This window comes from Zophobas morio, unplaced genomic scaffold (assembly GCF_036711695.1).
Source record: "Zophobas morio isolate AGI-343-1 ecotype UQ-CSIRO unplaced genomic scaffold, CSIRO_AGI_Zmor_V1 ptg000081l, whole genome shotgun sequence".
NCBI lineage: Eukaryota > Metazoa > Arthropoda > Insecta > Coleoptera > Tenebrionidae > Zophobas > Zophobas morio.
In genome coordinates, this window is record NW_026972186.1 from 475,346 (window position 1) to 492,588 (window position 17,243).

Sequence of the window (17,243 nt, forward strand, 5' to 3'; positions counted from 1 at the left end):
GTGATATAAAATCGAGAGACGTCGAGAAAACATAAAATTAGTCATTCGCCAGATGGATCTCTTTACTGCGTTATCAGCAAAAAAAATCTCTAAATCGAATCTTACAATAATTATCTGACAAAACTGAATATGTTATACCGGACTTCAAGTGCTGTCTAAATAACTTTAAACCAATTTTTATAATTCAACAATTTGCATAGAGTATCAAAAATTAAACACCGATAGCTTTCGAATAATTTTGAATGTGTTGTGCTAATTTTTTTTTAATTCTACCAGTATTTTCGTTTACTTAACTGACGATGTATATGAATTGTGTAACACTTATTAAAAAGCGTATTGATGCAATCTGTTAAGAAAGGTTCGTCGTAGACACCTCTTTTTTTAATTTTTTTCGGACTACAAAGTGTACGTTGTAACAGCAATGTAAATGTAAATGTCGTCATTTTTGCATGTTTTTACTTTTTTTTTTTTACACAGAAAACAGAACTGAAAATCAAATTTTAATATAAGAGGGACAAAATATGTCTAATAAGGATTGTTAAGAAAAAAAACTACCGTCCTAAGTCAATTTCTTTCGTTTTTACACGACATTTCAAATGGGATGAAAACTGTCCCAAACCAGGCCGAGTGATACCGCCTTAAGTTAATTTTGTAAAATACGTCACAATGTAAACTTTACGTTAATATTTTGGACAATAAAGTCTTCCACAAAACAGCACGTTGCTATTTTCTCCTGTTCCCTCCACAATCAAAAATATAGCGGGGTGATCCACCACAAAGTTAACAACTTCTTCGCAGAAGGCCTTTTTTGCTTTTCTAACTCTGACAGCTAAAAGCAGCACTCTATAAATTTTGATCTAATAACCAATTTCTGTCTACCTGTAACAGCAGCCGCTTCAGATCCTTCTTCATTAACGTCAATGTACGCTTTCTGAAATACGTCACCGACGCATAAATTGTCACCTGTCTTCAGCATTTTCAAGAAATTGGCTTTTTCGTCGTCAAAAATGATCTCGAGTCCCATCTACAACAACCTTGTAAGAAAATCATCAAACATCAACAACACTGTTCTACCTCATGCAAAATGTCATTTAAATCCATAGACATCTCAAACTTGAATTTTGGCAAAGAAAGATACGCTTTTATCTCATACATGTTGTCGTCTATTACCTCAATGAGACTGCGTGTGGCTAGTTTAGCTTCCAAATTCTGAATTCCGTTTTTCTCAGTTGGCAAAATAATCACCATACGAATTCTTTTACCCTTGTATGGCAAATCCAAAACTTCTGCTTGCAGTTCCCCGTCGTATTTATACAAACCCTTTTTTCGGCCTTTCATCATTTGGACATCCACTGTTTCACCGTCGTTGCAGTAGAAAGGTTCAACTTTTGTGTCGTTTTCATGAAATTTCTCCTCCCAGTTCGCTTTAAAGTAAACAACATTTAGCAAAAACAACGCTGTTTCTTCATTTATTAAATCTTCCCGAACGATTTCCTTTATTTTGTTTGAGGTTTTGTGTGCAACCCACTCATTTAATTTTGCCACAGCTGCCGCTTTATCCCCAAAATCCAGAGCTTCCAATTCCGAGTAAAAATACTCACGGACGCAGGCTTCAAACTCCTCCAGGAACTCTTCGTTCCGTTTGACGTAGATCTTGTTTGCGATGTGCAAAATCAGGTTTTCGATGGTCTTCAGGTTGTCCAAAAGCCATTTGTACGCTTCTGCTGTTGCTTTGGCGTCGGGAAGTTCGAGGACGTTTTTTAGAATTTCAACTGTTTCGCCCTGGGCACTCTGGTACAGCATTGCAAGAACTGCGTGTAAACTGAATGGGGAAAGGAAGACGTTTCCGGGTTTTCGGGCCAAAATTTGGTAGAGTTTGTTGGTGAAGACTGCATTTCCGTGCAGAATTTGTGTTGCTGATTGTGACATTACAGTGTTGCGGTGTAAACAACGACTAAAGTGCATTGCCAATGTGTGTGCTATTTTTATAGATTGAATGTTTGCGCATTCTCAGTTTTCATCATCTATTTAATAACTAGAAGACGCTTTTTTTGGAAATAAAATTTTAGATCAAATGACGGTAGATTATTTAAAATACGATAAAGAAAAACTGTTTTATTTTTTTCTCATTGATATTTCGGATGGGAAAGTCTTCCACAAAATAATATGGTTGTATCTTCACTTTGGCCTTCAGTCAGCATGAAAATAGCTGCATGGTCTACAGTAAAAGTGACTATAATTTTCTTCATTTCACGAAAACATACTGCTACTGCCATATCAACGACTGAAACCAATTATTATTATTAATTAATATTCGCAATAAATAAATTTACTACCCGTAGCAGCGGCTGCTTCTGATCCCTTTTCGTTGACGTCGATGAAAGCCTTCTGCAAAATTTTACCAACGTATAAATTCTCGTCGCATCTCAGTTGAAGTATTTCCTTAAAGTCAGCCCCATCTCGATCAAAAATCAGTCCGAGACCCATCTACAAAAAGTTCTTATTCTATGTTACAGCTACAAAGTCATACCATACCATTCTAACAAGCTCATCGAACTGAATGGTGGTCTCAAATTTGAATTTTGGCAAACTGAGATCAACTTTCACCTCCTGCATATCTGAGGTAATCTGTGTAAGGTTTGTTGCAGCCAGCTTAGTTTCCAAGTTTCTAATTCCGCCTCTCTCCTTCGGAAGAACTATGACCATCCGCACTCTTCCACTACTATAAGGCAAACAAAGAATTTGAGCGCCTAAATCTTCATCAAACTTATAAAGCATGTCTTCGTTCATGTCTTTCATCATTTGTACCTTCACTATAGACCCATCCTCGAGATAAAAATCTTCATCTCTGGTTTTGTTCTCGCTGAATTTCGACGTCCAGTCTGCTTTGAAGTAAAGCGCGTTGACCAAAAAAAGCGACGTGGTAACTTGGATGCTTCCTACGTTGACGATCTCTTTGATTTTCTGTCGGGTTTTCTGGGCGACCCAGTTGTTTATCGTTTTCACGGTTCGAGCTTTTTTATCAAAATCTAAAGCTTGTATTTCGGAATTAAAATATTCTTTGACGATATTTTCAAACTCGCTTACAAATTGCCTTCCTTTGTGGACGTATATTTTGAAAGCCATGCACAAAATCACCTTTTGAATATTGCGCAAGCGATTGATTATCTTCTTGTAACCTTCTGCAGTTGACTGTGCATCTGGAATTTGGAGTACTTTTGCTAGTAGTTCTGCGGTTTCGTTTCTGGCGCCTTGGTATGCCATGGCGAGGACTACGTGAAGACTGATTGGCGAGAAGAAAACATTTCCGGGTTTTTGGGCTAAGATTTGGTAGATTTTGTTGGCGAAGGCGGCGTTCCCTTGGAGGACTTGTCTGGACGGTGGTATTTCTTCCAATGCACTGAATTTAGATCGTTCCAACACTGCTGGGAACAGTGCTAAGTTTTTCGCACTGTCTAAATCTGCAAAAATTTCGGTTTCACTGCGACTATTTATACTAAGATATTAATAGACGAATTAGTTGGAAGCAAATAACTGCATTACACAGTATGGTGTAATTTTTGTTTCTTAGAAAATACATCTACAGAAATATTAAAACAGTATTTTTTTAAAGTGCTTACCATAAGCAATACTTCTAGAATACACCGTAAAATTTAATAATACTTGAATAGATTTTGGCGGTGAATGCAATGTTGTCTTGCAGGATTGGTGGTGTCGTAGCAGGATTGGTGGCGTCGTAGCAGGAATCAATGCGCTCGACATTGCGATGAAATCACATATAATGAGTGAGGAGTGTGAGTTAATGTTGAACTGCGTTGTAAGAAAAATTTTTCGGCTCGCGCACACTGTGTTGAAGGTGATTTTACATTTGTTGAAGAACTGATAAAAATGCTAGAAAATGAAAATTGCGAAAACAAAATTTAGTCTGCCTTCTACAAAAACGAAGATGACAGAACACGAAATCAGGTCTTAAAGGCATTACTACGCAGTATTTTCCCTTTTTGAATGAGTTTGCTGAAAGTAATATTTTTTTTAGAACCACGGGAAACTTTCTTTTTTTGACTGACCTCGCTGACAATAATATTTGTTGGGTTTGGAGCTTTATATTTAATTTTTTTTGTTTCTGTTATAATAGAAACGTTAATGAAAATTAAATTTTGGCAGACTATTTGGGGAGAAGGAAACACTTTCACGTTTTTTCACCAAAAATTATTTATTTCTAATTACACCTTTATCGCTGACTTTGAGTTTCATTGCAGCTGTTAATACAATCACTGCAAGTCGACGCACTCTGGAGAAAATGCACATGTTTGACTTGCTTAAATTTTTATGTCATATTTTCGTATTTATAACGTTCCAATGCTGAGCAGAATGAACATAAAAATACGCTGGATATTACAGTCTTTCTAAAATACACTTAAGTTATAGTTAATGATACTTCAGTTGGTACAGTCTTCCACAGAAAAGTATGTTGAGGTCTTGCGTTCCACTTTGCACAAGCATGAAAATGGCAGGATGATCGACAACAAAATCAATAATGCGCTCTTTCCTGGCACATTCCCCCATCATTACTCTCACTACTATAACATATCGCAATTAGAGATTTAGAAAGTCGTTCTTTGAATTTTACCCGTAACAGCAGCTGCTTCTGACCCTTCTTCATTAACGTCGATATATGCCTTTTGAAATATTTTATCGACAGATAATGATCGTTCACATTTTGGTACAAGCATGCCTTTAAAATCGGCTTTTTCTTTGTTAAAGATTATATCGAGTCCCATCTGTAACAGTCGTTCGTTAAGTGAAGACAAGAACACAAACATCAACGTACCTCTTTCAAAGGACCTTCTAAATCCATAGAAGTAGAAAACTTAAATTTGGGCAACGACAAATTTGCTTTCACTCCACATAGATCTTTATTAATAACATCAGCAAAATCTACATTCCATAATTTGTCTTCTAAATCTTTAATTCCATTTCTTTCTTTTGGAAGAATTATTACCATTTGGATTTCTCTTCGTTTATATGCCAGACGAAGAATACCGGCGTTTAATTTATCGTCGAATTTGTAAGAAACCTTTTTGGTCCCATTCATCATTTCCACTTGTATCATTTGTTGATCATCGAGATAGAAAGGTTCCTTCGTGGTTCGGCTTTTCGTAAATTTATCCAGCCAGTCTCCTTTAAAATAAATCGCGTTCACCAAAAACAACGACGTGTCTTTTGTTATTGAACTCTCACTGACAACTTTTCTTATTTTTCCAGAAGTTTGTTCCTCCACCCATTCATTAATACTATGCACTGTTTCGCGCCTGTTCCCATAATTGAAAGATTCTAGATCCGAATAGAAATATTCTTTAACGGTATTTTGAAACTCCTTCACGAATTCTTCATCGTCTTTCACGTAGATTTTGTTCGCAATACGCAGAATAACACTTTGGATGCTTTTCAACTGATTTATTATCCACTTGTAACCTTCGGCTGTAGATTCGGCCTCCGGAATTTGAAGAACTTTCCCAAGAATGGTTGCCGTGTCTTGTCTGGCGCCTTGGTGCAACATAGCGAGTGCAGTGTGGACACTGAACGGTGAAAAAAACACATTTCCGGGTTGTTTTGATAAAATTTTGTAGAGTTTGAGCGTGAAGGCGGAATTTCCTTGCACGATCTGTCGCACCGCGGCAGGAATCGATGTGTTGGACATGCCGATGGAAAAACGCACAATTCAAGCGCTAAGTGAAGCAACTGAAGCTTAAATAATCGGTGTGGTCGAAAAATCTTCGCAGTTAGCGCACACTTAGTGGTGGAGTTTATTTTATATACTTATTCTAAGAAGCCGATGAATATGGAGGAAAGTGAAACTTACAAAAACAAGTTTTAGAATGAGTAGGTTTCACTATCTTTCCCGAGAAAAATTCAGTAAGATGATTCACTTTAGAACTTGCCAAGCGTACGTAAATTTTATTATCAATAGCAGGATTTTTGCCAACGCAACAGTAACGGCATCTGTTGTTATTAGGTATGATCAAATATTACAAAGCTCTGTTCAGAACTTCTAAATCTTTTGCATTTAGATCGTGTCAGATTTAGAATTAAGTTCATGTCATGGCAAAAAATATACTCTTATGATTTCAGGGATCTACAGATACTGGAGAGAAAACCTAAAAGTTTGTTAAGGAAGTTTCAGGTGAAATAACAAAATGTATTTTATAGTTAATCGAAAATTATAATTTATTTTCAGCGGTTATGTAACGAGAGGAATTAGGTACAAAAAATTCGATAACCTCTTTTCTTATTACTCTTTGACAGAAAGACGTATTAATAGTGTCTCTTTCATAAATTGTCGCCAGTCAAGTTTTTTGCCCAAATCTAGCTTTTCAACCTCAATCTTCAACTTAAAAATACTCTGGATGGTAAAGTCTTCCACAAAAAAGTATGTTGACGTCTTCCGTTCCACGTTTTACAAGCATGAAAATGGCAGGATGATCTACAACAATATCAATAACACGCACCTTTCTATTACACTTTGTCCTTATCATGCTGACAACTACAACATATCACTATTACAGAAAATCAAAAAGTTGTTATTTCATTTTTACCTGTAACAGCAGCGGCTTCTGACCCTTCTTCGTTAACATCGATGAATGCCTTCTGAAGTACTTTATCGACAGATAACCGTTCACATTTTGGTACAAGCATGCCTGTAAAATCGACCTTCTCCTTGTCAAAGATTATGTCGAGTCCCATCTGTAACAATTGTTAGTCAAGTAAACATAAGGACAAAACCGTCACCATACCTGGTGTAAAGGACTCACTAAATCCATAGAAGTAGAGAATTTGAATTTGGGCAACCACAAATTTGCCTCTACCCCGCGCAAATTTTTATTAATAACATCATCAACGTCCACAGTCCACAATTTGTCTTCCAAGTTTATAATTCCGTTTCTCTCTTTTGGAAGAAATATCACCATTTCGATTTCGTTTCCTTTATATGGCAAACGAATTATGGTGGCATTTAATTCATTGTCGAATTTGTACCAAACCCTTTTGGTCCCTTTCATCATTTCTACTTGTATTATTTGTTGATCATCGAGATAGAAAGGTTCAGTTCCAGTTAGAGTTTTTGTAAATTTGTTTAACCAGTTCCCTTTAAAGTAAATCGCGTTCAGCAAAAATAGCGCTGTATTTGAATTTATCGAACTCTCATTGACAACGTTTGTTATTTTTCCAGAAGTTTTTACCTCCACCCAGTCATTAATACTCTTTGCGGTTTCCCTTCTGTTCGCAAAATCCAGAGATTCCAGGTCTGAATCGAAATTGTTCCAAACGCTCTTTTGAAACTCTTCTATGAACTCCTCGTCCTGTTTGACGTGGATTTTGTTCGCAATACGCAGAGTAACACTTTGGACACTTTTCAACTGATCTATGATCCATTTGTAACCCTCGGCTGCAGATTCGGCGTCTGGAATTTCAAGAACTTCTCCCAAAATTTTTGCTGTGTCTTTTCGTGCACCTTGATGCAACATAGCTAGAGCAATGTGAACACTGAACGGTGAAAAGAACACATTTCCGGGTTTCTTTGATAAAACTTTGTAGAGTTTTCCGGTGAAGGCGGTGTTGCTTTGCAGGATTTGTGGCGCCGCAGCAGGAGTCAATCCGCTGGACATTTCGACACGAAATAAACGATAAGTAAAGCAACTGAAGTTTCGGTAATGTGTGTTCGCGCACGCTCGGTGTTGAAGGTTATTTAAGATGTTCCAAGCATCCGATAAAAATGCACGAAAGTGAAACTAAATTCTGATGGATTTCGTCCAAAAGTTAAGTAAAACATTTTCCCATTACTAACTGCGTTTATTTTTGCGTACTGTTTTGCACGATGAAAAATCTACATTATTCATTGTGGAAATTTTTCAGACTCACTACTTGGGTTAGAAAGTCTTCCGCAGTATAATATGTTCATATTTTCAGTTCTGCCTTCTACAAGGACGAAGATGGCAGGATGATCTACCACGAAAGCAGTTAAAGGTATTATTACGCGACATTTTCCCTTTTTGATTGACCTCGCTAAAAGTAATATTTTTTACTTTGTTGAAAGTTGTGCCTTCTGCTTTACCTTTAATTTCTTCTGCTTCCATCCCTTCTTCGGTGACTTCAGTGAAACATTTATGGACCACTGATAACGACACTCCATTTTCAGTTTTAATAACTCCGTCTAAGTTAGCTTTCTTGTCAAAAAGGATCTCGAGACCCATCTAAAATTCTCTGTTGTTAATGCGACAAACGGAAAAATTAACTCACTTCTTTGAAAGAGTCGACCAAATCAGAAGAATATTCAAACTTAAATTTAGGCAAGGAGATATCCAGGTTTTCTTCTGTTAAATTTTTTACAATTACGTCGGCAAAATTAACAGTTGCTAGTTTAGCTTCCAGGTCTTTAATCCCGTTTTTTTCCCAAGGCAGGATAATTCCCATTTCGATCCATCGTTCCTTGTAGGGTATAAACAGTATCTGACATTTTAGTTTGACGTCGTCTTTATAAAACCCGCGCTTTCCTCCTCGCATCATTTGTACTTCCACTACTTCGTCATTATCCAGATAAAAGGGATGAAGCACAGTTTCATCTTCCTTAAAGCTGTGATTCCACGGTGCTTTAAAATAAAAAGTACTTAACACAAACAAAACTGTATTTTCGTTCAACACTTCCTTGTCAATAAGCTTTTCCCATTCGTTGATTTGTTTCACCACTTCACTGTTACTTCTAAAACCCAAATTTACCACCTCTGAACCAAAATATTGTTGCATACTTTTGCTAAATTCTTCAAGAAAGATTTGTTTTCCTCTGGTATTCATTTTATTGACAATGTGCAAATTCACTTCGTTAGTAGTTCTCAAGTGGTTTAAAATCCATCTATAACCCGACGCTGTAGATGCCTTTCCTGGAAACTGAAGAACTTCTTCTAAAATTGTCGCTGTTGCTTCTTGGGCTCCTATATACACCATTGCCAGGGCAGCATGTAAGCTAATCGGCGAAAAGAACACATTCCCATGCTTCTTTGCTAAAATTTGGTAAAGTTTACTGGTGAAGGTTATACTTGATTGCAGGATTTGTGTCGCCGGTGCAGGAGTTGATACGGTAGACATTGTATAATTTGCACACGATGTTGAAGCTTAAAACTAGTTAAAAAAATGCGGATTCAGACATGCATACAAACTATTTTCTCAGAACTGGTGTTATCACGGGAAATGCGTTAGATATTTGCAGTGGCAAAAAACACTCTCGATTGCTATTTTAAGATCATCATTTGCGCATTCTCCGTTTGAAATTACCTCACGCCTTCTCTATATTTATATTTTGTTTCTTGTGCTAAGTACGATCAGTCTCTTTGGGTAAATTTGCTTTTAAACCGTGCTTCTTATAATATACGAATGGCGGATACACAAACTCCACAAGTTCAGAACCTTGTTCTACAAGGAAACGCAGCTTTCACGAACCGGCTGTATCAAATATTGGCTAAAGAACCCGGTAACCTCTTTTTTTCGCCGCTGAGTATCCACGCCGTCGTCTCCATGGCTCACCAAGGAGCAAGAGAAGAAACAGCAAAAGCTATTGAAGAAGTTCTTCAAATTCCAGACGCCGAAGCTACAGCGGAGGGTTACCGAGCCATCACTGAACAGTTAAAGTCGCTCATGGCCGTCCTTGTGTACTTGGCTTTCAAAATCTACGTCAAGAAAGGTCTAGAATTGGAAGACACATTCGTCGAAAACATTCAGAAACATTTTTCGTCGGAAGTCGAGTGTGTAGATTTTCGGGACAAGTATCAAGTCGTGAAGGACATTAACCAGTGGGTGGAGAAACAAACCAACGAGAAAATAAAAAATATTCTCACTCCAGATTTCATAACTGGTGGCACGATGATGCTTTTGATAAATTCTATATATTTTAAGGGTAGATGGTTTTTCCCGTTTTCTGAAAAACTTACAAAAACTGAGAAGTTTTTTGTGGATGAAACGAATTCGGTGGATGTACAGATGATGCATAAAATCGACGATAGGTTGTACAAGTACGATGAAGAGCTGGAGGCGCAGATTGCACTGTTCCTGTTCCAAGGCGTGAATGTGCGAATGGTCATCGTGTTACCAAAAGATAGAAACGGGATTAAATCTTTGGAAAGGAAATTAAGTGATGTTGGTTTCACAGGACTAGTAGAAAATTTAGCTAGCCAGCAATTAATTATTTCAATGCCGAAATTCAAAATGGAGTCTACCGTAGATTTGAGCGAAACACTCAAACAGGTGAGTGTTTTATAGCAACACGAAAAATAATGTGCATTTCGATTGCAGATGGGACTTGAAAACATATTCAGCCAGGAAGCGAATTTTAGTGGGATGTTAAAAACTGGTAGTACGGAATTATATGTTACACAAGTCTTTCAGAAAGCTTTCATAGATCTGAACGAATGGGGAGCAGAAGCTGCAGCCGTTTCAGGTTCGAGATGGCTTGTTTCGACAAGAATTAATCGGTTTTTGTAGTTGGGAAGATGAGCAAAAAGGCTGGTTGGCACCAAGAAGGACCTGTGGATTTCGTTGTTGATCACCCGGCTCTGTTTCTACTAGTTGCTGATGTCAAAGGAATCATGAATATCCTATTTTGTGGACGACTGTCTCATCCGTGTTACTAAAAATGTTTTGCTGGATGTAATTAGAATAGTTTTATAAAAAATTGTTAATACTCATTTGTTAACGATAGTAAACAAAATATTCGTATTTTCTCCTTACATATGATGCTATATAATTTGCACACGATGCTGAAAATTAAAATTAGCTAAAAATGCGGATTCAGACATGGACACAAACGATTTTTTTTTAGAATTGGTGCCATCACAAAAAATGCGTTAGATAGTTGCAGTAGCAAAAAACACTTTTTGAGTATTATTTTAAAAGCATCACTTGCGCATACTCTCTGTGAAATTGCCTCACGCCTTGTCTGTATTTATAACTTATTTATTGTGGTAACCAATTTGAGTTCCTTTGGATACATTTGTATCTAAACCGTGCTTCTTTTAACCCACCAAGATTGAAGTTTAGTGACAAAATGGCCGACGAAAAACCTTCAAAAGCTCAAAGCGTCGTTCTTCACGGAAACGCAGCTTTCGCGAATCGGTTGTATCAAATCTTAGCCAAAGAACGCGGAAACCTCTTTTTTTCGCCGCTGAGTGTCCACGCCGTCATCTCCATGGCTCACCAAGGAGCCAGAGAAGAGACAGCAAAAGTGATTGAAGAAGTCCTTCAAATTCCAGAAGCTGAAGTTACAGCGGTGGGTTACCGAGCCATCACCGAAAGTCTAAAGTCGCTCGTGGACATCCTCGTGTACTTAGCTTTCAAAATATACTTCAAGAAAGACGAAGAGTTGGAAGACAATTTCGTTGGAAGCGTTCAAGAATATTTTTCGTCAGAAGTGGAGTGTGTAGATTTTCGGGAAAAGAATAAAGTTGTGAAGGATATCAACCAGTGGGTGGAGAAGCAGACCGCTGAAAAGATCAAAAATATTGTTACTCCAGACTTTATAACTGATGACACGAAGATGATTTTGATAAATGCTATTTATTTTAAAGGTGCGTGGTGCACCAAGTTTCTTGCTGGACGTACAACCACTGAGAAGTTTTTCGTCGACGAAGAGAATTCAGTGGACGTGGAGATGATGAACAAAATGGACGACAGGTTGTATAAGTATGACGAAGAGCTGGACGCACAGATTGTACTTCTTCCGTTCAAAAACACAAATGCGCGGATGGTCGTCGTGTTACCAAAAGAAAGAAACGGGATTAGATCTTTAGAAAAAAAATTAAGTCATCTTGGTTTTACTCGACTAGTAGAAAATTTAACTCTCGAGTCCGTAATTCTTTCACTGCCGAAATTCAAGATGGAGATTACCGTGGATTTGGGCGAAGCTCTGAGTCAGGTGAGTGTTTAACAATGCGAAGAAAAAAGTGCACTTTGATTGCAGATGGGACTTGAGAATATATTCAGCCAGAAAGCTGATTTTAGTGGAATGTCAAAGACTTGTAAGGAATTATGTGTTGCAAAAGTTCTCCAAAAAGCTTTCATAGACTTGAACGAAGTGGGAGTAGAAGCTGCAGCTGTTTCAGGTACTTGGTAACTTGTTCCGACAACCGTTAATCGGTTTTTGTAGTTATGAAAATAACCAAAAAGTCTGGTAAATGGGTGGACGAACCTGTGGATTTCGTTGTTGATCACCCTGCTCTGTTTTTACTAGTTGTTGATGTGGAGGGTGCCATTAACGTCTTATTTTGTGGAAGGCTGTCTCATCCGCGATACTAAAAATGCAATTCGAACATTTTGAAATAAACTTTTTAATATACATCGTTTTTTACAAATAAGACATTGTAAAGTATAATACACAGAAAGTTAATACTGAAGGTGTGAAAGTTTCCCCTAAAACAAAATATTCATGCTTTCTCCAAAGCTCCGTTCCAATATGAAGATGTCCGGATAGTCAACAACAAACTCCAGTTCTGCCTCATCTCACCTACAACACCTCGTTGATATCAATAAAGACCCTCTGGTTAATTTTACCAACACAAAAATGCCCGGTATGGAACGTCTTGGGTGTTATCCCCGAAAAGCCTGCCTTCTCTTTGTCAAAATCCGCCCAAAATCCATCTAAAATAACGAAACCACTTCAAAGTCATCTCATGTGTCTTCTTACCTTCTTCAAAACGTTGCAGTCGTTGTTGGAATTATTTGGAAATATTTGAAATTGTGGGCATATTTTGTCCTCCAAAACATGAGTAAATTAATTCATTAGTACATAGGTAGTTGACATCGATGGCTTGGTGTATATATGGTTGCATAACTACCATTAATTATATTTATTCAGTTGTAAGATATAAGGTGACAAAACTTTGAAAATTTTTAAAATTTAACTGTTATTTCAAATATTATAATTACTAATTGAATAAAAAAAGAAACGGCCATAAAGTTTAGCCCCCAAATATAACCATCATTTTGGATTCAACTCAGATATCCTTCAGCTAACATCAGTTGTCACGTGCAAAGTGTGTCATCCATTCCAGTACCCAACCAACAATTAATAACTTTCAATCAATGAGTCACCGACTCCTTGTAAAACTTTTCCGCCCATTTTGACCCAATTCTCGGGCCGCATTCCCACACCCATTCTCTGACATAAAAATCCCCCAAATTAAATTAACAAAGGTACACACACCTCCATAAACACATCATTCTAAAATACGACTCCTAATTAACAAAACCTTGAATCAACAACCGCAACATTTCCCCCAAAGCTGCGATTGCGCAAAAAATAAAACCGCAATCAACAATTCAGTTCCGTCGAGTCTTCCGACTTTCCTGCTTCCAAAACCGGCCGAATCAATAACCACGTCGAGATGAACCCAGAAAACCAGATCCTGCAAGCCAACGCCGCTTTCACCAAAAACCTTTACGCAATTCTGGCGCGCAAAAAAGGTAACGTTTTCTTCTCGCCCATCAGCATCCATGCGGTTCTTTCCATGTTGCACCAAGGCGCACAAGGAGACACGGCGCAAGTGTTAGCGCACACCTTGAACAACCCGGACGCTAAATCAACAGCGGAAGGATACAGGGCCGTAACAAAACGCTTGAATGCGTTTAAGCAGGTCACGCTGTTGACGGCCAACAAAATCTACGGAGTCGAGGGAGAGGCGAAGGTGCGGAGCGAGTTCGCGAAAGGGATCGAGGAGAGTTTCAAAGGAGAGTTCGAGGAGTTGAAGGTGGAAGATGCGGCGAAGGCGGCGAAGAGCGTGAACGACTGGGTGGCGGAGAAGACGCAGAAGAACATCAAGAGTATCGTGAACGAAGCGATGTTTAAGAAGAATTTGAGTCTTTTGGTGGTCAACGCGATCTTCTTCAAGGGGGAATGGGTGTCGAAATTTAAAGAGAATTTTACCAAAGACGATGAGTTTTTCGTGGAGGAGAAGAACTCGGTTGGGGTGAAAATGATGCACCAGAAGGGGAACTACTGGTACGTGCAAGACGAGGAACTGGACGCTCAAATCATAGAAATACCATATAAAGGGTTCGATGTGAAGATGATGGTGATTTTGCCCACGGAGAACGATATAGAGAAGCTGGAAGCCAAATTGGCCAAAACTGATTTTGGTAAACTTGGAAAAAATTCCAAATTGACGGATGTCCATCTCTATTTACCAAAATTCAAGATGGAGGAGACGATTGAGCTGAATAATGTGTTGTCTGAAGTAAGTGGGAAGGTTGGGGGTTAATGGGACTGCTTATTTTTTGTTTCAGATGGGTTTAAAGTCCATTTTTGACATCAAAGAGGCGAATTTTAAGGGCATCTTTGATACCACGAGTCTTAAAGATAATATTTTTGTGAGCGATGTGGTCCAGAAGGCGTTCATAGAAGTGAATGAAGGAGGGACAGTCGCGGCAGCAGCCACAAGTAATTATTTAGATTTTTTTAATTATAGCATGCATTTTTTGCACACCTGGTGCATATAATAGGGTGTCCTAACGGTCTAGCGAGTAAATGGTAGTCTAAATAAGTTGTGTTATATTATAACAAAGACTTTGTTCACTAGTTTAGAGTAGATGTTGGGACACCCTGTATAAAAAGCGGCCAGTGTTATGAAGGAATGACAGAAATAAAAAAAACTGAAACTTTTAAAATCACTTTTTTTCCAGGAGCAGCTATGGTGCTCGGCTGCGCCCCCACCAAGTCCCAGCCCGTCACGTTCAAAGTGGACCACCCCGCCGTGTTCATGCTGCTCGCCGCCCACGGCAAAGACGCCGACGCCTCCAGCATTCTCTTCTACGGCCGCCTGTCCCACCCCCGCCACTAAGCAACAAACCAAGACTGCTACTCGGAAGATTATATTTTCTCATTATACATGTAAACTTAACCCCAAACCCTCACGTTCTGGTCCCAGCTGGCCGTAACCACGGCGATCCCGCTCTGGGCCACCGACAGCGAAGTGACCCTGTTCTCGTGCCCAGACAACGTCCCGTTATGCTGGTTCTTCAGCGTGTCCCACATGTGGACGTTGTTGTCGTCCGAGCCGCACAGCAAAATTCGGCCGCTGAGGGACAAACCGCAAGAAGTGAAACCGCTGCTGGCCGACGGCGGCTTGAAGAGCGCGATCTCCTGGTCGCTGCGGATGTCGAACATTCGAGCGGATTTGTCCTCGGAACCGGTAGCGAAAGCGTAACCGCTGGGGTGGAACTGCAACCAATCGGGCGAAAAAGTGCTTTATCATGTGCCTAAGAAGTCGTACATCAGCTGCTAGTTTTGGCAAGTTTTGGGAGTCCAGGGGGAAATAACCTAGTCGACATAGTGTAAATGGAGTTGATGGATTGATTGCTGATGTACAACCTATTTTGACTGTTTTTGCGCCAAATTTTCGATTTGTGGATTTTGTAGTTTAGAAGTTTTCAATAAAATTGTGGTTTGTTGTTTTTTGACTTACGCAAACTGAATTGACGTCAGATTCGTGACCGAAGAAGGTCTGTCTTGGTTTGTCCTCTCGCATGTCCCAAAGTCTGCAAGTCTTGTCGACGCTTCCCGTGATGAAGCTGTTTCCATCAGGTGACAAACTGATGGAGACCACGTCACCATTGTGGGCGGTAAAGTCAGACGTTTTTCGTCCAGTTTCCAAGTCCCATTTACATCTAAAAACAAACGTGGTACAAACACCAATGTCTGAACCACCCTACTCACATCTTCATGTCCCCCGAGCCCGTGATGATGTTCCTGTCTCCCAGAAACCTGCAAGAGCTCAAGAACCCGTCGTACCCAGCCAGTTCGCGTACCATCTTCGCCACCCCCGACGCGTCCCGGTGATTCAGGTCGTAGATGGTACACATGTTGTCCATGCCGCCGCAGGCTGAAACCCATCTCTGTTTTTTTTAATTTTTTCATCAAAGCGAAAAATTAAGTACCAACAAAATTCCCGGATTGGGCGTACGCGACGCTCATCACCCATGCAGACCGCAACGGAATGATCTGCATTTTGTTCCCGGTGTAGGTGTCCCAGATGATGAGCTTGCCGTCCAGGGAGCCGGTGACGCAGTGGCGGCTGTCTCCACTATAGTGGACAGAATTGACTTTGTTCAGGTGCCCCTTCATTAGTTTCTTTGTGGTGATTTTGACTCGGGGGGCGTCGGCCACGCCGCCGCATGCCGATTCCAGGGTCGTGTCTTGCTGCTTCTTCTGCTCTTCCTGCAAAAAACAAAAATAGATTGTCAGAAAATGCTACGCCATCAAAAGTTACCCAGAATTTACCAACAGAGCCCAGATTTCTGGGTGTTAAAATAAGATGTAATGCTTTTATTTTACACTATTTTTATTATTTCTATAATCAAAATATAACTGAATAAAGACAAGAGTAAAAAGTGAGATGACAGAAGGATGCAAAAACAAAATAAAAAATTTAAGATCACGTAACTCCAATTAGAACAGTATCAACTGTTAAATGATCTAACCAGAAATAAACAATTTAAAAATGAATTTACTGTTGCAGGCTAAATATCCTGTCGTCATAAACATTATTAAATAGGTGAAAAACAATTCTTTAACTCTTCGTAGAACTCTAGTCGAAACAAATCCAGAAACAAAACCAATATTCCGTTTACCTTCAGGGTGTTGTACAATTCCTCCAGTTCTTTGCGCAAAGTCGCAAGTTCGGGGTCGTTCTTGGGCGCCATTGCTGCACCTCACCACTCTTTCACACCACCTGAGAGTATCTTGGCAACTGGGAAGTGACCAGAAGCCAACCATGTAATCTAATTAGTTTTAATTCAATAAGTTGGTTTTATAAACGTGCGATACCCTACATGTGTTATTTTAACCCACTTATTGATTTTGTTCGCAAAGTTCATGGATTTTCGAAAATTATTATTAGATTAGTGACGGCAGGGGAGGGAAGGGAAATGTGCAGATTCGGAGAAATTGAAAAAAAGTTACTTTCATCGATCGATAGAATTTTATTCGCATGATTGCGCGTAAAAATCGTTACGTACGATTTATTAGATAATGTTGGCGCGAACAGCGATAAAGAACAGTAAAGATATGTACATTTTGCGGCAGAAATTTTGTTCTGTTTCATATACATATGTTTCGCTTCTGCAATCGTAACTGTTTTTCAGCGGAGATAAGAAAAAAGCGATTCTGTTAGTTTTCTCGGTAACTGTGGAAATTGGCTTTTATTGTA

General features: G+C 39.1%; 9 protein-coding genes and 1 long non-coding RNA gene across 14 annotated transcripts; 3 read left to right on the forward strand and 7 right to left on the reverse strand.

Annotated features, from left to right (window-relative positions):
• Positions 1–554: 554 nt before the first annotated feature.
• On the reverse strand, positions 555–2,058 carry LOC135144027 (antichymotrypsin-2-like). Of its 2 annotated transcripts, none has more exons than XM_064075961.1 (3): positions 1,171–2,058; positions 880–1,024; positions 555–829 (listed from the first exon to the last, which is right to left on the reverse strand). In XM_064075961.1, the coding sequence occupies exons 1-3, from the start codon at positions 1,963–1,965 to the stop codon at positions 681–683; spliced, it is 1,089 nt and encodes a 362-aa protein (XP_063932031.1). In that variant the 5' UTR covers positions 1,966–2,058; the 3' UTR covers positions 555–680. The 2 variants fall into 2 exon arrangements, with proteins under 2 accessions (XP_063932031.1, XP_063932030.1); XM_064075960.1 differs by having other exon boundaries at positions 1,075–2,058.
• A 40-nt stretch (positions 2,059–2,098) lies between these two features.
• On the reverse strand, positions 2,099–3,845 carry LOC135144026 (antichymotrypsin-2-like). The gene is made up of 4 exons (XM_064075959.1): positions 3,621–3,845; positions 2,536–3,461; positions 2,337–2,487; positions 2,099–2,284 (listed from the first exon to the last, which is right to left on the reverse strand). The coding sequence occupies exons 1-4, from the start codon at positions 3,760–3,762 to the stop codon at positions 2,127–2,129; spliced, it is 1,377 nt and encodes a 458-aa protein (XP_063932029.1). The 5' UTR covers positions 3,763–3,845; the 3' UTR covers positions 2,099–2,126.
• Positions 3,846–3,900: 55 nt separating this feature from the next.
• Positions 3,901–5,898, reverse strand: LOC135144022 (leukocyte elastase inhibitor-like). Of its 2 annotated transcripts, none has more exons than XM_064075946.1 (4): positions 4,832–5,898; positions 4,631–4,781; positions 4,564–4,580; positions 3,901–4,511 (listed from the first exon to the last, which is right to left on the reverse strand). In XM_064075946.1, the coding sequence occupies exons 1-4, from the start codon at positions 5,699–5,701 to the stop codon at positions 4,440–4,442; spliced, it is 1,110 nt and encodes a 369-aa protein (XP_063932016.1). In that variant the 5' UTR covers positions 5,702–5,898; the 3' UTR covers positions 3,901–4,439. The 2 variants fall into 2 exon arrangements, with proteins under 2 accessions (XP_063932016.1, XP_063932015.1); XM_064075945.1 differs by having other exon boundaries at positions 3,901–4,580; positions 4,832–5,742; positions 5,821–5,842.
• A 304-nt stretch (positions 5,899–6,202) lies between these two features.
• On the reverse strand, positions 6,203–7,754 carry LOC135144016 (serine protease inhibitor 3/4-like). Of its 3 annotated transcripts, none has more exons than XM_064075937.1 (3): positions 6,795–7,754; positions 6,597–6,744; positions 6,203–6,484 (listed from the first exon to the last, which is right to left on the reverse strand). In XM_064075937.1, exons 1-3 carry the CDS (start codon positions 7,662–7,664, stop codon positions 6,393–6,395), a joined length of 1,110 nt encoding a protein of 369 aa, XP_063932007.1. In that variant the 5' UTR covers positions 7,665–7,754; the 3' UTR covers positions 6,203–6,392. The 3 variants fall into 3 exon arrangements, with proteins under 3 accessions (XP_063932007.1, XP_063932006.1, XP_063932008.1); XM_064075936.1 differs by having other exon boundaries at positions 6,203–6,544; XM_064075938.1 differs by having other exon boundaries at positions 6,424–6,557.
• A 115-nt stretch (positions 7,755–7,869) lies between these two features.
• Positions 7,870–9,246, reverse strand: LOC135144018 (serpin B3-like). Its single transcript, XM_064075940.1, has 3 exons — positions 8,296–9,246; positions 8,111–8,249; positions 7,870–8,061 (listed from the first exon to the last, which is right to left on the reverse strand). The coding sequence occupies exons 1-3, from the start codon at positions 9,136–9,138 to the stop codon at positions 7,892–7,894; spliced, it is 1,152 nt and encodes a 383-aa protein (XP_063932010.1). The 5' UTR covers positions 9,139–9,246; the 3' UTR covers positions 7,870–7,891.
• Positions 9,247–9,253: 7 nt separating this feature from the next.
• LOC135144017 (antichymotrypsin-2-like) lies at positions 9,254–10,723 on the forward strand. Its single transcript, XM_064075939.1, has 3 exons — positions 9,254–10,290; positions 10,339–10,483; positions 10,528–10,723. The coding sequence occupies exons 1-3, from the start codon at positions 9,424–9,426 to the stop codon at positions 10,674–10,676; spliced, it is 1,161 nt and encodes a 386-aa protein (XP_063932009.1). The 5' UTR covers positions 9,254–9,423; the 3' UTR covers positions 10,677–10,723.
• Positions 10,724–10,981: 258 nt separating this feature from the next.
• Positions 10,982–12,718, forward strand: LOC135143993 (serine protease inhibitor 42Dd-like). The gene is made up of 3 exons (XM_064075911.1): positions 10,982–11,956; positions 12,002–12,143; positions 12,188–12,718. Exons 1-3 carry the CDS (start codon positions 11,090–11,092, stop codon positions 12,334–12,336), a joined length of 1,158 nt encoding a protein of 385 aa, XP_063931981.1. The 5' UTR covers positions 10,982–11,089; the 3' UTR covers positions 12,337–12,718.
• Positions 12,436–13,188, reverse strand: LOC135143995 (uncharacterized). The gene is made up of 3 exons (XR_010282964.1): positions 12,725–13,188; positions 12,596–12,678; positions 12,436–12,544 (listed from the first exon to the last, which is right to left on the reverse strand). It is a non-coding gene; the product is annotated as an uncharacterized LOC135143995 (long non-coding RNA).
• LOC135143992 (antichymotrypsin-2-like) lies at positions 13,183–15,495 on the forward strand. Its single transcript, XM_064075910.1, has 3 exons — positions 13,183–14,273; positions 14,323–14,476; positions 14,719–15,495. The coding sequence occupies exons 1-3, from the start codon at positions 13,425–13,427 to the stop codon at positions 14,874–14,876; spliced, it is 1,161 nt and encodes a 386-aa protein (XP_063931980.1). The 5' UTR covers positions 13,183–13,424; the 3' UTR covers positions 14,877–15,495.
• On the reverse strand, positions 14,933–16,815 carry LOC135143994 (guanine nucleotide-binding protein subunit beta-2). The gene is made up of 5 exons (XM_064075912.1): positions 16,666–16,815; positions 15,973–16,252; positions 15,752–15,917; positions 15,501–15,702; positions 14,933–15,256 (listed from the first exon to the last, which is right to left on the reverse strand). Exons 1-5 carry the CDS (start codon positions 16,735–16,737, stop codon positions 14,933–14,935), a joined length of 1,044 nt encoding a protein of 347 aa, XP_063931982.1. The 5' UTR covers positions 16,738–16,815.
• Positions 16,816–17,243: the final 428 nt, after the last annotated feature.

What these genes read in the sequence shown, in the direction of transcription:
- LOC135144027 (XM_064075960.1), bottom strand. Translation starts at nt 1,965, where the DNA reads ATGCACTTTAGTCGTTGTTTACACCGCAACACTGTAATGTCACAATCA. An exon ending in TAAATGACATTTTGCATGAG is followed by an intron (nt 1,025 to 1,074) that starts GTAGAACAGTGT and finishes AGGTTGTTGTAG; the next exon opens with ATGGGACTCGAGATCATTTT. An exon ending in TGAAGCGGCTGCTGTTACAG is followed by an intron (nt 830 to 879) that starts GTAGACAGAAAT and finishes TGCTGCTTTTAG; the next exon opens with CTGTCAGAGTTAGAAAAGCA.
- LOC135144026 (XM_064075959.1), bottom strand. Translation starts at nt 3,762, where the DNA reads ATGTCGAGCGCATTGATTCCTGCTACGACGCCACCAATCCTGCTACGA. An exon ending in TCGATGAGCTTGTTAGAATG is followed by an intron (nt 2,488 to 2,535) that starts GTATGGTATGAC and finishes AACTTTTTGTAG; the next exon opens with ATGGGTCTCGGACTGATTTT. An exon ending in AGAAGCAGCCGCTGCTACGG is followed by an intron (nt 2,285 to 2,336) that starts GTAGTAAATTTA and finishes AATTGGTTTCAG; the next exon opens with TCGTTGATATGGCAGTAGCA.
- LOC135144022 (XM_064075945.1), bottom strand. Translation starts at nt 5,701, where the DNA reads ATGTCCAACACATCGATTCCTGCCGCGGTGCGACAGATCGTGCAAGGA. An exon ending in TAGAAGGTCCTTTGAAAGAG is followed by an intron (nt 4,782 to 4,831) that starts GTACGTTGATGT and finishes CGACTGTTACAG; the next exon opens with ATGGGACTCGATATAATCTT. An exon ending in AGAAGCAGCTGCTGTTACGG is followed by an intron (nt 4,581 to 4,630) that starts GTAAAATTCAAA and finishes GATATGTTATAG; the next exon opens with TAGTGAGAGTAATGATGGGG.
- LOC135144016 (XM_064075936.1), bottom strand. Translation starts at nt 7,664, where the DNA reads ATGTCCAGCGGATTGACTCCTGCTGCGGCGCCACAAATCCTGCAAAGC. An exon ending in TAGTGAGTCCTTTACACCAG is followed by an intron (nt 6,745 to 6,794) that starts GTATGGTGACGG and finishes CAATTGTTACAG; the next exon opens with ATGGGACTCGACATAATCTT. An exon ending in AGAAGCCGCTGCTGTTACAG is followed by an intron (nt 6,545 to 6,596) that starts GTAAAAATGAAA and finishes GATATGTTGTAG; the next exon opens with TTGTCAGCATGATAAGGACA.
- LOC135144018 (XM_064075940.1), bottom strand. Translation starts at nt 9,138, where the DNA reads ATGTCTACCGTATCAACTCCTGCACCGGCGACACAAATCCTGCAATCA. An exon ending in TGGTCGACTCTTTCAAAGAA is followed by an intron (nt 8,250 to 8,295) that starts GTGAGTTAATTT and finishes AGAGAATTTTAG; the next exon opens with ATGGGTCTCGAGATCCTTTT. An exon ending in GGAAGCAGAAGAAATTAAAG is followed by an intron (nt 8,062 to 8,110) that starts GTAAAGCAGAAG and finishes TATTACTTTTAG; the next exon opens with CGAGGTCAATCAAAAAGGGA.
- LOC135144017 (XM_064075939.1), top strand. Translation starts at nt 9,424, where the DNA reads ATGGCGGATACACAAACTCCACAAGTTCAGAACCTTGTTCTACAAGGA. An exon ending in TGAGCGAAACACTCAAACAG is followed by an intron (nt 10,291 to 10,338) that starts GTGAGTGTTTTA and finishes TTTCGATTGCAG; the next exon opens with ATGGGACTTGAAAACATATT. An exon ending in AGAAGCTGCAGCCGTTTCAG is followed by an intron (nt 10,484 to 10,527) that starts GTTCGAGATGGC and finishes CGGTTTTTGTAG; the next exon opens with TTGGGAAGATGAGCAAAAAG.
- LOC135143993 (XM_064075911.1), top strand. Translation starts at nt 11,090, where the DNA reads ATGGCCGACGAAAAACCTTCAAAAGCTCAAAGCGTCGTTCTTCACGGA. An exon ending in TGGGCGAAGCTCTGAGTCAG is followed by an intron (nt 11,957 to 12,001) that starts GTGAGTGTTTAA and finishes CTTTGATTGCAG; the next exon opens with ATGGGACTTGAGAATATATT. An exon ending in AGAAGCTGCAGCTGTTTCAG is followed by an intron (nt 12,144 to 12,187) that starts GTACTTGGTAAC and finishes CGGTTTTTGTAG; the next exon opens with TTATGAAAATAACCAAAAAG.
- LOC135143992 (XM_064075910.1), top strand. Translation starts at nt 13,425, where the DNA reads ATGAACCCAGAAAACCAGATCCTGCAAGCCAACGCCGCTTTCACCAAA. An exon ending in TGAATAATGTGTTGTCTGAA is followed by an intron (nt 14,274 to 14,322) that starts GTAAGTGGGAAG and finishes TTTTTGTTTCAG; the next exon opens with ATGGGTTTAAAGTCCATTTT. An exon ending in AGTCGCGGCAGCAGCCACAA is followed by an intron (nt 14,477 to 14,718) that starts GTAATTATTTAG and finishes CTTTTTTTCCAG; the next exon opens with GAGCAGCTATGGTGCTCGGC.
- LOC135143994 (XM_064075912.1), bottom strand. Translation starts at nt 16,737, where the DNA reads ATGGCGCCCAAGAACGACCCCGAACTTGCGACTTTGCGCAAAGAACTG. An exon ending in AATTGTACAACACCCTGAAG is followed by an intron (nt 16,253 to 16,665) that starts GTAAACGGAATA and finishes TGTTTTTTGCAG; the next exon opens with GAAGAGCAGAAGAAGCAGCA. An exon ending in CTGACGTCAATTCAGTTTGC is followed by an intron (nt 15,257 to 15,500) that starts GTAAGTCAAAAA and finishes GATTGGTTGCAG; the next exon opens with TTCCACCCCAGCGGTTACGC.